The 16,615-nt window shown below is 39.4% G+C and overlaps 1 protein-coding gene across 1 annotated transcript; it reads right to left on the bottom strand.

The window, feature by feature from the left end:
* Window positions 1-473: 473 nt before the first annotated feature.
* On the bottom strand, window positions 474-14,107 carry NMUR2 (neuromedin U receptor 2). The gene is made up of 4 exons (XM_059062473.2): window positions 13,210-14,107; window positions 6,444-6,528; window positions 4,099-4,224; window positions 474-888 (listed from the first exon to the last, which is right to left on the bottom strand). The coding sequence occupies exons 1-4, from the start codon at window positions 13,924-13,926 to the stop codon at window positions 683-685; spliced, it is 1,134 nt and encodes a 377-aa protein (XP_058918456.1). The 5' UTR covers window positions 13,927-14,107; the 3' UTR covers window positions 474-682.
* Window positions 14,108-16,615: the final 2,508 nt, after the last annotated feature.

Here is a 16,615-nt window from a genome sequence, read left to right as displayed (position 1 = left end):
AATTCCACCCCTGGTGAGGAATGTCTGATAATGACTTGGGGATTGGAACGGTGGGAATAATAGTTCTGAGGAGCATTCCTGTGTTATCAGGAGGACTCAAAGTCAAAGGCTTTAGGACTCCAAGGAATCACATTATAATGTCACAATATGAGGCAGTAGGGTAAATAGCTTGCTATGGAAGAACTGGCATGGACCCCTCAAATCATATAAACAGCTTCTCCATGTCTCCCTCTGTATCTCACAGGAACCACTGGTTGTAAGAAAGACAGCCTGATTCAGAGTGTGAATAACAGGACAAACCATTCCCAATAGTGGAAATGATTCAAAGTATAGGTGCCATGCTTTGCTAGTCATGTTCTTTTCATGAACTAATAAAGGGGCATGAAGCAGTTAAGATAGTGGAAAGCTAACTAAAAATCAGGAGGTTCTGGCTTTTAGATCTAGATTTAAGTAGCAATTTTCACATTTGTTAAAAAAAAAAAACTAGAATTGGATATATAAGTTCTAAGGGTCATTTTACCTCCTTAATATCATATAGGAAGGTGTAAATTATGGGATGTCCCTCCCTCTAGTGTGGAGCCATAGAAGAATGTCAGCTCTCTGAGAGTTCCTTTCTTAGTGCCTGTCCAGTACAGAGGGCTGTGGGGAAATGAGAGCTGCAGATGGACAGCTGACAAGGGAACTAGGGACCCACATCTTCAGTCAGCTCTACAAGGTGACATTCTGTCAGGAAGATGTTCTGCTGCACAGGTGGCCCCTGTGGGTGGTTCTGGGCGTGCCGCTGTTTGCAGGAAGGAGTGATCACATTCCGGAATGCTGCTCGGAAGCGGCAGGAGAGTAGGTTGTAGATAATGGGGTTGACAGCTGAGCTCAGGTAGAAGAAGACACCTGGAATGCAGGGGATTAAGAGACATGCCAAGGAGAAATTGGGGGAGAGGTATGACAGGAAGAAGCATAAATATTTAACAAAGGTCTTGAATCCCTTTGATTGCCTCATTTGGAAGTGATAATATACATAAGACTCTAATTGAGAATACAAAATGCTCTGAACAGATCTACCACCTGTATACTTAGGAATCAAACCCAGAAAGATTAAAGAGTCTTGGAAAAATTAAGGCAGGCATGGGATCTCTCTGAGATGTTTGGCAACTTCCTTTGATCCCCACTTGTTTAATCAAAAAACATGTTCCCATAGCATTAACGAGAGATGCTTAAGTATCAGAGGAAAGAGAGATGTTTTTTTTTTTATCTCATTGATGTTTTGCTTAAATCTATAATTTGAAACTGCAAGTAATGGAGGAATAGTAAATCAGTCAAGGCATAGTCTCTGCTGAGACTCCTTAAATTGTTAAATATCTCTTCAAAGAAGTATTCCTCAATGTCCTTTCCCTACCCAGCCTTTCCCCTTGATGGCTCTTCCCACCTTATTTCCAACCTTATTGAATATTTGTATTTTTCTATTTGTTTTCTCCACCAAATGTCTTGCACACTGCCATTTTCTTGGTTGGTATACACTTTTCCTTTATTACCATATCCTATTCTATTTTCTCAAGGCCCAAGGGGAGCCTAAGGTTGAGAATCAGAGGACTTAGTTTCTGATCTTGGCCTTTGCTTATTCTGTGACCCTGGACAGAACTGGCACTTCACTTTCTTTTTCTCTGTAAAATGGGAATGACGATACCTTTTCAACTCACCTCCCTGGATTACTGTGAGGATTAAATTGAGATATTGTCTACAGAAGGGATGAGAATAAGAATCTAAAACAAGTGATAGGTGCTGTCCTCAACACATTCATTGTTGTCCTCATTTATATAGTTCAGGACATTCAGAGTGCCATATGCCCTGTGGACAGAATTGGGCAGGGAGGAGTGGAATATTTCTATAGACTGTTAATTTGTTCAATAAAGAAATACTGATTGAACTCATTATACGACTTTGAGGCACATTGGAAGGTAGTGGATTTAGACTTTGTTCTCCAAGGACTTGGAATAGTATTGCAGAACAAGATTTATGCCTAACTTCAGTAATTAACAAAAGGATGATACCAAACAATATCTGTTAAGAAAAGAGCAAAATATGTGATACCAACAGTCATGCTATGGAAATTCACATAATGGCATAAACACAAGAACTCTAATGGTCATGATAAATTTAATGGGGTTGATTGGACTCTAGCGAGACCATGAAATGGGTAGGAGATATTGGGGAAGAGAGGAGAGAGTGCTGCAAGTAGAAGGCTTAGTGTGCACCAGTGTGCTATAGAATGATTATTGTGCAAGAATAATGCAGAATGTGCAGAAATCCCTAATTCACCAGTTTGACAAGCATTCAATACATGATTTATGAATGAAAATATTATAACTTGAGGGTCAAAAGGCAAGTTGGGGCTATTTCTGGGGTAGCATTTAAGAGGCTTAGACATCATCTGGTTGGCAAGGTGGGGAAGGGAGAAATTACATCTTAACAGGAAAATGTTATTGTAAATGCACAACTTGGGAATCTTAAAATGGTTGTCTTGATGCCTCTGGAGAAGTGTAGATCAAGCCTCATGTGATCTTGTGTGTTTTCCAATTTTTTTAAAGAATAATTTATTTTATTTTATTTTTAAAAATTTTTATTAGAGTATAGTTGATTTACAATGTTGTGTTAGTTTCAGGTGTGCAATAAAGTGAATCAGTTATACATATACATATATCCACTCTAGTACTGAGTAGAATTCCCATACAGAAGGAATTCCCATATAGTGCTATACAGTAGGTCCTATACAGGTCTATACAGTAGAATTCCCATACAGTGCTATACAGTAGGTCCTTGTTTGTTATCTATTTTATATATAGTAGTGTATATATTATTTATAAACACTCCCATTTTCTCAGACTCACTACAAAAATCAGAGCTATAAACATTTTTGATTTTTTGTCCAGAATAATAAATAGTTTAACATGGAGGAAAGTCCTAATGTCCAGGTATAAACTGTACACAAGCCCTGCTGAGTACAAAAAAGATGGTTGTAGAAAATAGATAATATATATGGTATTCAGTATACATATGAATGCTATTGTTTTTGTTCTGTGCACATCTGGAGCTTAACTTGCATAAATTGATCTTATCTTTCTTCCTTAATGATGTCTTTGATAAAGAGCCCGTAGAACCATCCAGTGACTAGCAGAGGTCGAGGGATAGAAGTGGTGTGACCCTAAGACTAATAGTTACACTGACGGAGAAAGAAAGACTCAGGTGGCCATTCTTTGCTCCATTTTAGAGGAAAGAACCCTGAACTTGAAGTTAGGTGACTGTAGCTTGAACCTTGTTTTTACCATTTCTTCTTTGTAGAACTGTTTTTTAACCATAAAATGTTGATGATAATATCTACTTTACAAACTTGTGATGGTTGTAGAAGATAGGCTATAGCATTTTACAGCTTAAAAAGTTCTTCAATAGCTATTATTTTATTTGCTTCTTACCATCAGCCTGTGTTGTATATAGTGCAGGCATAATTGCCACCTTACAGTTGAGGAAACTTTGGCAAGAAGGAATCCATATTCTGCCTATCACTCAGAATATAAATGGTGGTATTGACATGCAAATCCAGGTCCTCTGATTTAGTAACCTTTCAACCGCTCTCTCTCATATTCGATGGTGTCCTTAACAAGCAGCATTAAAGTAGCCTAAAAGCAGACCTTGAGGTCCCATGAATACCCTTTGGCTGGCTTTCATGAGGGTCTAACACTTGCTGAAGACAATACAGGATTTCAGGAACATGGATGTTTAATAAATAAGAACCAATTAAATCACATGGCCATTGAAAGGAAAACCAAAGGAATCATTCCTTTGACCATTTTCCTGCTGTAATCATCAAGCTTAGAGTTGAGGTCTTTCATAAAGTAGTGTCTCAAATAGTAATATGGTATATTTCTTTTGAACCTGTAACATGCCTAGTCAATACTTAAATAAAATAAAAATCAAGTGTCTTCATTACAGTATGGCAGATCCCCATGATAAATTGGTATATACAGATAGAACCTACTGGTCTAAGCAAGATGAAGAAGCTGCAGTTACCTGGACACCTGTGATACACCCAAATGAGCTAAATTTTACCTGATACCACATGGATGAGATTGAACACAGCAGCCAGGGATTCAGTCCACTCCTCCACAAAGCTGAAGAAGAGCCGATCAATGTGGAATGGGGCCCAACAGATAGCAAACACTAAGACCAAGACAACTGGAAAAGGATGATGAAGGGGAGAGTAAAAGGCAGTCAAAGCAAGAATAGGTATACAGTGCCCACACTGAGTTCATCCATTCCTTCTAGCATTTCCCCTCCATCTTTTTTAAGTTATAATTGCTAAAGGCCATCTAGAGCGTAAAGAGACTCTACATAGAATATGTAAACATAAGAATGAATGTTATAGGATTGAGAATCAGTTTTCCATATGGTTGTAAAAGATTTCTTGTGTAATGTAAGTTTCCTTCAGGATATTTAGAATAGTATTCAATGTATTCAAAGTTCTGAAAACATTCTATTGTGGAAAATAAATTATGTTGCAAGTAGACTATTGGAATCACATAAACTGGATATATAAGTAAAATGATTGTGTTCAAGCAATTTGATGTTCTTTAAAGTTGTAGATTAATAACAAACTATGAAGTATAGTATGAGTTTATCTTGTTTTTCTAGAAAAAAATTAGAAGTTTCTATGATTTTAGTCATTTAAAATTCTGTAAGGCATCAGGGGAAAGAGAAAGGTCAAACAACCATGAGCATAATACAAGCATTTTAGGATTGGGATGGGGATGTGTCTATTATATTATAAATTGCTAGAGCACAGAATTCCTTCCACTTCCTTTATGTTTGTTTTTACATTTATTTTGAAATGATTACAGATTTACAGGAAGTTGCACCTTCCAGTTTCTTATTTTCAGCTCCCAAGACAGAGATTGGTGCTACCATAGTTTCTCTAAGGGGCATTTATTTTCCAGAAAAATAAACATGTATGTTTTTTTCTCTCCTGAAGTTGTAAAATACTTTCCTTTCCTTTCCTTTCGAGGCTTGAGATTTACCTAAAAATAATCTAGTAGGGGCTAAAGGAGAGATAAGGATATAGAGGAAACAAGATGAGCTATGAGCTGATAACTTTTAAAGCTGGGTGATGGGTATTTTGGTGTTCATTTTACAATTCTCTGTACTCAAGAGCACATTTGATGTTTTCCATAGTAAGTAGTACATATGTTTCCTGTTGGCATTAAAATACTCAGAGTAAATTGTCTGCCTGCATGATGTGGTTTCAGGGATATCTGGAAGATTCTTCTGAATTTACCTCCCAAGAAAATGTCCCTAATCTGCTGACTACTGCCTACAGTTCCCTCTAGTTAAAAATTTAATTCGTGTTATAATTAAACTCTCTGCCCCCAAAGGCAAATAGTTGACAGTATATTTTATCATTGTGACTTTAATGTGAGTACACTTCAAGTCCTTTTGTGAGAGATTATGATCAGAGAGATTATGATCAAAGAGAAATGGGGAGAAATATTGAAGACACTAGATTTCTTTGTAGGGAAAGTCAGGTGCTAACAGGGGCTAAAAAATTTCAAGAAGGTGACTAGTAGAGTTGAAAAGACATACAGTGACCTCACAGGTTTTTGGGTTTTTTTGTTTTGGTTCCTAGACATCACGTAGTTACAGTGAGTGTTTCATATGCATATTAGCCTGGAGGATTTGTTTCTTCCAAATTTCACGCTGTGACTTGGAAAGTATATTATAAACCTCCTTTCTCTAATTGATTGGTATCTCACTAGACCAGTTGGATCATATATTTTTATAACATTCTTTTGGGAGAGTGTGGATCAGTGCCTGGATGTGTTTTAAAATGTCTTATCTATATAAAAGAGTGTACCGTTTATATAAAATCATACAATGTCATAGGAGGAATGACTACTTAGAAGGATTCTTAGCCAGATGTCCTTATTCTGGAAGTAAAAGATCCCATGGAGTCCAAGCTTGGGTATCAGGGGTTCAGGATCCCCCTGAAATGGATTGTAAAACATTTGATGTATGTTCGTTTGTACACTTTCTGAGTGGAGAATTCACTGTTTCCACAATATTTTTAAAGAAACCCATAACACAAAATCGGTGAAGAACCACCTGCTCATTTTATGGGCTGGGGGGGAAGAGATACATAAAGGCTCTTAGAGTGGATATGATTTACCAAGCATTGAACAGAGTGTATTACAATGGTTGTGATTTAGTGTGTTATTCTGAGGTTTAAATACCAAAACAGAACAAAATAGACAGGTCCTAGATGCTTGAGTAAACCACGGAAGATCAGAACATGACACTACGTTTCAGGAGAATTTTGATCCAGATCCCAGCAGCAGTTGAACAATACCAAATATAACTCCTTTGCTTTAACAAACAAGCAAAATACAAAATGGAGGACTCACACAGCATTTTAGTGACTGATTTTCTGGATGGTCTTTGAATATTTGCAGTTACTTCATCTGCTTCAAGGGGTTGGTCTTTCTTCAGCTGCAAGAGAAATGCAAAGAGATATAAAGAAAGGGAAACATTTTTTCCTGCCATTGAGATCTGAGAAGTGTGACTCTGACACTCATTTTGCAGACAAAAAACTGGAATTAAAGAAATATAAGAATTTGATAACATGTAAGAATATTTTTAACAATAAGTTGGAGGTGAACTTGGATCAAGGTCACCTAACTCAACTGGATAGGTGGTTGTGGCCAAGTTCCAGGCAACCATTTATCCTATGCTATTCTGTAGAACCCTAGTTTTGTAGCATATTAATAGATATTCCATGAAAAATAAGAAATTCTGAAGTTAAAACATGTTAGGCTTTTTCATTCATCCATTCATTTATTCAATAATTATTAGACATCTATTAGAATGGCATTCCTCTGCCATGCGGTGGGTAGGCAGTAGAAAACAAAAACAGGTATTATTTCTGCTTCATGAAGTTTATAGTCTTTATTTTGGGTCTTCTCAGAGCCTTAAAATGCAAATGGACATTACACATTTCCATGGGGGACAGTGTATCACCTTTCTTCCACCCCTACCTTGCACATCCCACATCTCCCGCCCTCAAAGGGGATAGTGCTTCTTTGACTAAACAGTACCCTTCCCAACCCATTTCAGTGGAACACCTGGTACCATCTTGAGAAGTACAATTTGGGAAACTCTGCTTTACAAATATGACCCATAAGGGTATATGTATTTCTGAGTTTAGATGTTAAAATATACTCTTCCTTGTTGGAAGATATGGTGATCCTTAAAGTAGCATCTGAAAATTTCAAGTATTAACATTTCCTGTACATGCAATCTCTCTTGCCCAGTTCAAGTCCCACCTACTCCTGGAAGACTTTTGTGGCCACTGTAGCTCATTGTCCTCTCCTTTCTCTGAACTCACATACCACTGAAGATCTACATCATTCATCTAGTTGTGAATTCTTTCTCTTTAATTCATATGTTTCTAATTTGTGGTGATAGTCAGCCAGATAAAAAAAAGCTTTAAGGTCTCATGATAAACTACCATCCTATGTCTAGAAGATAATATAGTGTATATTTGCCGATTGGTCCTCCAGCATTTATTCTCCTCTTCTCTTACCAATCGTGCCCTGATTTTCCTAGTGGATTTACTCCTTCTCCATTTCATAGTTATTAATTTGGGTGGGAATGATCCCATCTCCAGATACAGGTTTAGTCCCTAGATAACTTAGCTGCTATCCTTCAGTCACAGTGATTGGATAATTGAGACCAATGAGGTTTCAAATATTTGCTTATACGTTTAGGAATGAAAGTTTCATTTCTCTTTTATTGGAACTACCAGAGGGAACTTTTTGTTTTCTTCCTCACCATAAGGAATGTGCTTAGAGCCACCAGTGGACTGCTATGCAGATTTGGAGGTTGAAACCAATACCATAGAAAGAAGAGCAAAGAAACAGAAATAAAGTTAGGTCCTTGCTGACATTGTGTGTCTTACTGGATTAATCTTCTCCAAGAGCCAGCTCTCCCTCTGGATTTTTCAGATCTATGCTCTCTTTCATATTTTGTCAGATTGAGTTGGAGTTCCCTCATTAGCAATGTAGAAAGTCTTGACAAACTAAGGCCATCAGCAGAAGGAAAATTCAACCTGTTTTATATAGTCTCAGGGTAGATTAGAATCAATTTATTGAATTATAGGGAGACATATTTCAATTCAAGATAGAGAAGAAATTAGTGTGGTTATGTGCAACAGTGGAACAGAATGCTCTAAGATGCAGTGAGCTTCCTGGGCTAGATGGCATTTTTACAGAATAATTAATTAATTTATTTTAAATGAATAAATTTATTTATTTATTTATTTATTTTATTCTTTTTGGCTGCATTGGGTCTTCATTGTTGCATGTAGGCTTTCTCTAGTTGTGGCGAGCGGGGGCTACTCTTTGTTGCAGTGCATGGGCTTCTCATTGCGGTGGCTTCTCTTGTTGCCGAGCATGGGCTCTAGGTGCGTGGGCTTCAGCAGTTGTGGCACACATGCTCAGTGGCTATGGCTTGCGGGCTTAGTTGCTCCACAGCATGTGGAATCTTCCCGGACCAGGGCTCGAACCTGTGTCCCCTGCATTGGCAGGTGGATTCTTAACCGCTGCGCCACCAGGGAATTCCCTACAGAATATTTTAGAGAAGGTATTTAACATTATATAAGACTTGGAAGAAAAGATCATTAATAGTTGCCTCCAAAGTTCAACAAATCAGTATCCTGTCTCTAACAAACATGTAAGCTCTTATAAGTCAGGTTGCTTTCAGCATTGCACTGCCCTGAAGTATCCATGTGGATGATTAACAAAACTGGCCATCTGTCTCTTGGATATATTGGTGTTCTCTACATATACCTGTGTCTTCAGAAAGTGAGGGATTAAAGTTCTGTGAGATTTGACCCTTCGGAGTCACCTAGAACTTGACCGAAATAGGGGAAAATATTGTGTAGTTATTAGGAATAAATGGGAGCGAACTAAAGGTGATGTTATTAATATAATAGTAAAACAAAATAATGCAGGTATAGTTCTTAACTCAATGGCTGGCACATGGTACTCAGTAAGTTATAGATTGTGATTCTGGGAGTTCCCTGGTGGCCTAGTGCTTAGGATTCCGGGCTTTCACTGCCATGGCCCGGGTTCATTCCCTGGGTGAGGGACTGAGATCCTGCAAGTTGCACAGCATGGCCAAAAAAAATAGTTTCATAAACTGTGGTTTTGATTATTGTCCTGGATTTACTTGAAAGGCATTTTTATGAAATATTTATTTATAGCTGTAGGCCCACTCATGTGTATTACTGAGTCCCTTCTAGAAATTCTTCTTCTCATGGTACCATTCACCACAAGCTGTACTCGTGCTGATCCAAAGAAGCATCCAGATACACTGAGAAGAAAACCACTGGTGTTGAAGGTTAGAGCAATGCATCAAACAGCACATCTTCCTAACTCATCTTCAGTGATGTTCTAATGATTTCATACCATTTAAAAAATTTTGTCCTTATTACAAGATAGTTATTCCATTATTTGATTCCAGTCCATAATCAAGAACAAAGAAAGATTTTTAAGATCTGTTAGTCACTTCTTCGGTGGGTTTAACAATTCTCACTGGGAATTTCTCCACCGCAGGGAAAAATTTCCTTAAATCAAACAGCAAGCAAATGGTGCACACAATCTTTTTATGAACAGGCTTCTTGTACAGTGTAGTTTGCACTGAAAAGAAAAAGTATGTGTCTATTAATCATCACATTTCAGCTTCCTTAGGTTACAGTGACACAACTAGCCAACTAGAAGAAGAGTCAGAAACAGAATATTTATGCATATTATACATTGTTCCAACAGAATTTGAAGGGGTTGACGTAGTAGAATAGAATCCAAACAGTTTGTCTAGCCAATATTAAATGCTGCTTTATTTCTTGTTGAATAATTTCATTTCCCTTCAGATGTTTGGTAGAGTAGATATTTATCCATTAATTATTCTCACCCACCCCTAAACACTTTAAAAGTCAACTTACAAAAATAGGAGAGGAAACTTGTCATCACTCTGTAGGAAGTTCAGAACCCTTCCTAATTCACTCCTCTTAGTTATTTTTATGTAAGATAAAAGGTGAAGGGGAGACGTGAGGTTGATTATCACTCAGATTGATATATAATCCTGATCAGTTGTTTATACTGCTTAAAATCATTTCACCAGCTGTTCATTTATATAGATTGTGATTCATTTATACAGCTTTAGGATGCCAAGATATAATCATAGCTTTTGTGTAAATATCTCTATAATCTGAACAAAATCTGTTTATTTTAAAAAAATCAGTCCAACCCTGTTTGTCCTGGCTGAATTCTGCTACAATTCATAATCCATCCTCTTCGGCTCAAGCTTTAATGCTGCATGTGGGAGATACAAGGACTACGTGAGAGCTTCCCAGGTGGGAAGGAACTTGCCTTGGGATTGCCTGTTTCCCAATTCCATTACGTTCGAACCCTGGAGAGCAGCTCGGTGAACGCTTGTGTCCTATAACGATGAAGCAGCTCTGATTGCTCAGCTTTGAACATACTTATTGCTCCCCCCCTTCTTCCCTGGTTCTGGGATTACATCAGTCTTGGTTTTCTGCCTTCTGAAGGCAATGGGGCCCACAGTCAATCATAATTTTTGACTTGCCATGAGAATCAGTACTCCTCAGAATTGATTGAATCTCTTCAAAAATCTTTTAGATCAAAAAGGCTTTTTGAGACAATGTTTCCAAGTCTCCCATTTTGAAGGTAGAGAAGCTGAAGTCCAGCAATAAAGGAAATAATTTAGCCTCCTTCACTCATTCATTGAGCTTACAGTCTTGTTGGAGAGGAAGAAGTTAAGGAACCCACAAATATAGAATTATAAATTGTGATAAATGCAATGATGGGAAATCGCTGAGAATCATGAGCACCTAGAGAGGGACCAGGTAGTTAGGGAATCCGGGAGAGCTTCCTGGAGGAAGTGTGAGTGAAGTATGATTTAAAGGATCAGTGGGGGTTAAAAAGGCAAAACAACTGTGGTAGTAGACAGAAGGAATATTTCTGGCGAAAACAGAGCAAAAGGTGCAAAGGCCTTGAGACCAATGCCACAGACTAAGGCCTACTTCTGATTCCCAGTCTAGAGGTCTTTAAATTAAATGTTACTGTAGAAGTGACATTCTAAGCAGATAGTTCCTTTCCTGGTGTCCTCTGGGTAACACCTCATCCTTCCTGAGAATAGGATGCTGTAAGTTGCACTACACACACAAAGCAAACTAGGGTGGTTTCTAAGCTATTGTCTGAGCTGTCACTTAGCTCCTGATACAAGGTAGATGTAGATTCATGACAACAAAACAAAGTGACACTTAAATCAATTGCTTGGAGGGGGAAACGTGTTTCCTATTCACAGTTAAATATTTCCTCTAAATTGATCCAAGGCAAGTGATTGTTTGCTGTTTGAAGAGATGGTATTGATAAATTTGGGATGGATATTTCTCATAGGGCTCATGATATGTGGAATCATGCAGAAGTCCTTTCCCCCACAGTTGGATACACAGGGCTTTCTAAAGACATGATGACTGTGAACTAGTCTGGGTTGGCACTTGTCTCTGGGAATTATAGGGGCCAGCCCTCCAGGAGACTGGCATAACTCTGCCTGATTAGATTTACTCCTGTGTCCAGACATCTGTTGTACTTAAAATCTATTCTTTCTCCTTAGACGTTGCCACTCTGCTTAGGCACAGTATTTATTTGAAAGGACCATCTGTGGAACACTCGTTTCTGACACACACCTTTCTCAGAGATGCACTGAGGTGGGAGTATATTAATGATCACATATTACATGGTATCAGAGCCATCTTGGTACATATGATGTGAATGTGATGTCTGCTTTGTTTTCCTTTCATTTATAATTCACATTGCTCCCACTCACAGATTTTCCTTTCCTTTTTTTTAAGGAATCACAGGCTGTTAGAGCTATCAGGAGCCTTAGATACGATCTGATGTAACCTTTTCATTTTATAAATGTAAAACCTAACTCCAGGAAAGAATTAAGGGGCTTTGCCTAAAGGCATATTATATGTGAGATTCAGACCTGGGAGTCTAAGTGGTCTCATGACTATTTCCTACACAACCTACCTATTAAATGGGTATAAAACTCTCACAGTTAGATTTCATCTCTATGAATTTGGCTGCAGGATATACCAGGAAAGGAATCATATAGACTCACTCCTACCTTCATCAGAAGCAAAACAAAACAACAGTTTCAGACAATTCAGATCCAGGAAAAAAGAAAGGAAAGAAGGAAGGAAGGAAGGAAGGAAGAAAAGAAAGGAAGGAAGGAAGGAAGAAAAAAAGACAGAAAGAAAGAAAGAGAAGAAAGAAAGAAAGAAAAAAAAAAAAGAAATCGGTTTACCATGATGAGCACAGGAGAGAAAGCTCTAATTATAAAATGTTGCAAACTAAGTAATAATATTCTATTAATTCCACCTATCTCTTATTCACACTGTCTTCTAATATATTTTATGTATTCTGTTTAATTCCTCGTCCCTCAATCTCCACCTGTTGAAAAGAAGTCCAGGTTGATCTCACTTAGGCCATATTTTTGCATTTTAATCTGATATTTCAACCAAAGGATCAAAGCAACCACAAAGAAGGGTCTGACTTTAAAACTGTACCTGTCTTGGAGTATACAATAGGCAGCGATAGTTTATTTTATACTCAGACCAAGTTGGTGCAGAGGAAAATTTCAATGCAGGCAAAGCAGGTGAGGGCAGGAAAGAGACAGCAGGGTGTGAAACAGTCTCTCCATGGGCAGCTACCTTGTGCTGTTTAAAATGAGGCTCAACCTCAGACCTACTGAATCAGATTTTCCTGGAGGGAGCGACCTGCCCATGGGTACCCATAGTGAGGTTTCCAGGTGATGTGTGGGAACACCTAGGTTTGAGAACCACAGCTATAGAGGGAAGAACAATGGAAGGTGAGTTAAAGGAAATGATTTATAGTTGTGGTTACTCTTTGTCCAATTTGAATCCAGTCCTTTAACTTCCGAGTTTCCCCTCTGAGCTCATCCTATTTTTCTCTATGCTCCTTTCCAATTCTGAACTTCTCCAGTTCTAAATGTTTCTCCGAACTTTGAGTAAGAGAAAAAAGAAGGGGTGCTGCCATAACGGTTGCAGCCAGCTTGGATACTCACTTTGAGCCCCATGAGGTAGTAGAGGACACTGATGGCCATCATGGGGAGGATGTAGAAGAAGAGGGAGGTGACCTGGATAATGAAACTGTAGATCCACATGGGCTTAATGATCGTACAGGTGGCAGAGCCCGGGACGAAGGACCCATTGGGGAAGTAGCGGAGCTTGATGCCGTGGATGCTGGTGTTGGGCAGAGAGAAGAGAACAGAGAAGCCCCAGACCATGCCGAGGATGCGGAGGGCCCGCCGCCGGGTGCTCTCCAGCTTGGCGCGGAACGGGTGGAGGATGGCCACGTATCGCTCCACGCTGACCGTGGTGATGCTGAGGACGGAGGCGAAGCACACCGTCTCAAAGAGGGCTGTCTTGAAGTAGCAGCCCACGGGCCCAAAAAGGAAGGGGTAGTTGCACCACATCTCATAGACTTCCAGGGGCATCCCGAGAAGCAGGACCAGGAGGTCGGAGACAGCCAAGCTGAAGAGGTAGTAATTGGTGGGTGTCTTCATAGTCTGGTGCCGAAGAATCACCAGGCACACCAGGAGATTGCCAGCGACCCCCACCACAAAAATCAGAGTATACACCACAGACACCGGCAGGAAGAGGTGGCTGCGTGGAGGCCCGCAGAGCAAAGCTAGGTAGTCATCAGTGTTGTTCAGGTATTTCTTGAATGGATCTTCCAGTTCCTTTTGGTAGATCCAGGAAACATTCTCATGTTTTTCCATCACTGCCGTTAAAATCCAAGACCTGAGCCTCCTCTGGAATGATCCTCTGTCCCAAGCTGAGCCAGAAAGGAAAGAGAGAGCAGGCAGGAAAGCACAGGCTCAGTGAAGGAGGCCGGGAGAGGGCTAGTGCTTCGGCAACGTTGGGCTGCTCAGACCTCAGATCCCTTCTGAAGAGCACCCCGGAGACAGAAGCCCCGCCCCTCTGCGGGCTGTGGGCCAATGTGTGTGTCAGACGCTCAGTAAGAGGACAGCTGGGTGGGGCGTGCTAGATTCCTGTGCAGGGAGCAGGAGACTGAGGGGGTGACGTTTCTCTGAATTGACAGGAGCTGGGAAAGCAGAGCTGTCACAGACGGTGACACTAAGTTAAATAAGGTGTGGGCACTCGGAGCTGTGCATTTTGCAAAGTTTTGGGAATCTGGGTGGAAATACAAATTTAGGTCGCAAGGTCATGGGTAGAAGAGTACAAATCTCCATCGATCCTTGTCCCCTGTACAGCGTAACAAAAATGGAAGATCAATAGATTTCTCAAGTTATCTTGTTCCCTTGGCAATTCAGGGCTCCCTGGGGAAAGTGTGATCAATATGCCTTTTTGGTTTTGATTGTGTCCACGATAGAATCCAACACCTGCATGTCATCTCACCCTGCCTGCTGTCTGACACTTCAGTCTCTTTAGACAGTACCTTGCTGTTGCAAAAGTCAGTAGGATTTAGCATCAGGAACATCTGTAGAAACCCTGTAAGACTTTGGGAAAGTTACTCCAACTCGCAGAGCCACATTTCCTTATCTGTAAATTGGAGATTCATTCATTCTATTTTATTCAGCAAATACTTCTTGAGGATTTACTGTGTACCAGGTAGTGTTCTAGGCTTTGTAGAAACATCAGTGAACAAGTAAGACAAAGTCTCTGCCTACATGGGACTTTTCTTATAATAGGGAATTCTGAAAATGTACAAGCAAACTAATGAATTAGTATAATTTCAGATCAAAATTTTTGCTGTAAAGAAAAAGAAGGATAAGGGACCTGCAAACATTAGACTGGAGGCATTCTTTTATCAAGAATGGTCAAAGAAAATTTATCTCAGGAGATGTCATTTGGGCTGAGTTCTGTCAGATGAAAAGTCAGGCATCAAAGAGCTGAGGGAAGTGTGTTCCCAGCAAAAGTTATAGCAAGTGCAAAGGTCCTGAGGCAGTAACAAGTTTGATGTGTTTCAGAAACATCAAGAGGACTAGTATAGCTGCAACTTAATGAGTGGACAGGAGAGTATGAGTGTTTAGACTGAAATGACTGGAAGGGACAGATTACATAAATTTTTCTAGGATTTGATAGAGTTTGGATCTTATTCAAAATGCAGGGACTTTGGATCTGATTCAAGCTGCAGAGAAATCTTTGGAGGGTTTTGAGCAGGAGGGTTGCTCCTGGGGCCAATAATTCCCCAGTGTCTCTGGACTGTTTCTGCCCATAGATTGAACAGGCTTCCATATTATGGTAGAAAATAGAAATGCAGCATGAATTTATCAGCAGAGGTAAGTCTAAGCAAACACAGGGCTACCCTCTGTGGCTAAAATCAGGTGGGCCAAGGGGATGTGATATGGGGGTACCAGTGTCATCTGTGAAAATCTTTCAAATAAAAAAAACCAGTAGCTAATATTTATTAAGCACTTATTCTTCCTAGGCACTATTGTAAATATTTTATATATGGCACATGCAGTCTCTACAATAATTCTATGAGGTAGATTCTTTTTTTTATGTCTGCATCACGGGTGAGGAAACAGAGGCACACACTTATGGGACTTGTTGAAGCTCACATAGTGTATCAGTCATTTGGGTTAACTTATGTTTCAGTAACAAAAATTCCCAAATTTTAGTGTATTAAAATAAGCAAAGGTTTATTTCCTGCTTATTCTACCTATCCATTCAGGGTTGCCTAGTAGCTTCTGTTGTACGTTGTTCTCACATTGGGATGCAGGCTCCAACCTATGCTTCCATACTCCCCAAAGGAAGATACCCAAAGGGGACCTTGGCTCTTGAATTTTATGCCTGGAAAAGACAAATATCACAACAAATCACATTTCATAGGCCAAATCAAATTACATGACCACTCCTAACCCCCAAAAGGATAAGAAGAACAATTTTACCATGTGTTTAGGAAGAGAAAACCAACAGTATTTGGCAAACAGAATTAGTGACTGTACATTCTGCCCCTCTGGATACCAAAGATTTAGCTTGTGTTCTTTCTTGCAGGAAAAATACACTTCTCCCTGCCCCAATAGAGATGCCTCAACATGCCTATCCAGGCACAGCTTTAAGTTCCAGGAACTCTGGGTGGTACATGGTATTCTCTCCATGAGATCTACATGTGACCCCTCTTGTCTGTCCCCGAGACCTATAAACTAAAGGACACGTTACCAGCTCCCCATATGGATCCTCCCATCTGTTAATAACAGTTTTCTCATTTCCCACCATCTCACCCCTAGACTAATGCCTTTTTTTTAAACTGAAGTATAGTTGAATTACAATATTGTGTTTATTACTGTAAAGTGATTCAGTTATACACATATATACATTCTTTTTTTAATATTCTTTTTCATTATGGTTTATCATGGGATATTGAATATAGTTCCCTGTGCTATGAAGTAGGACCTTGTTGTTTATCCATTCTATATATAAAAGCTTACATCTGCTAACCCC

The sequence above is a fragment of the Kogia breviceps genome, chromosome 4 (genome assembly GCF_026419965.1).
Source record: "Kogia breviceps isolate mKogBre1 chromosome 4, mKogBre1 haplotype 1, whole genome shotgun sequence".
Classification (NCBI taxonomy): domain Eukaryota; kingdom Metazoa; phylum Chordata; class Mammalia; order Artiodactyla; family Physeteridae; genus Kogia; species Kogia breviceps.
Note: the sequence above shows the minus strand (reverse complement) of the source record. Positions and strands in the feature narration are given on the sequence as shown.

Excerpts from the sequence above, each read along its gene's own strand:
- NMUR2 (XM_059062473.2), bottom strand. The coding sequence starts at position 13,926 with ATGGAAAAACATGAGAATGTTTCCTGGATCTACCAAAAGGAACTGGAA. Across the intron at positions 4,225-6,443 it reads ATCAGTCACTAAAATGCTGT|TTGTCTTGGTCTTAGTGTTT; the intron begins GTGAGTCCTCCA and ends ATCCTTTTCCAG. Across the intron at positions 889-4,098 it reads TCTCATCCATGTGGTATCAG|GTGTCTTCTTCTACCTGAGC; the intron begins GTAAAATTTAGC and ends CCTGCATTCCAG.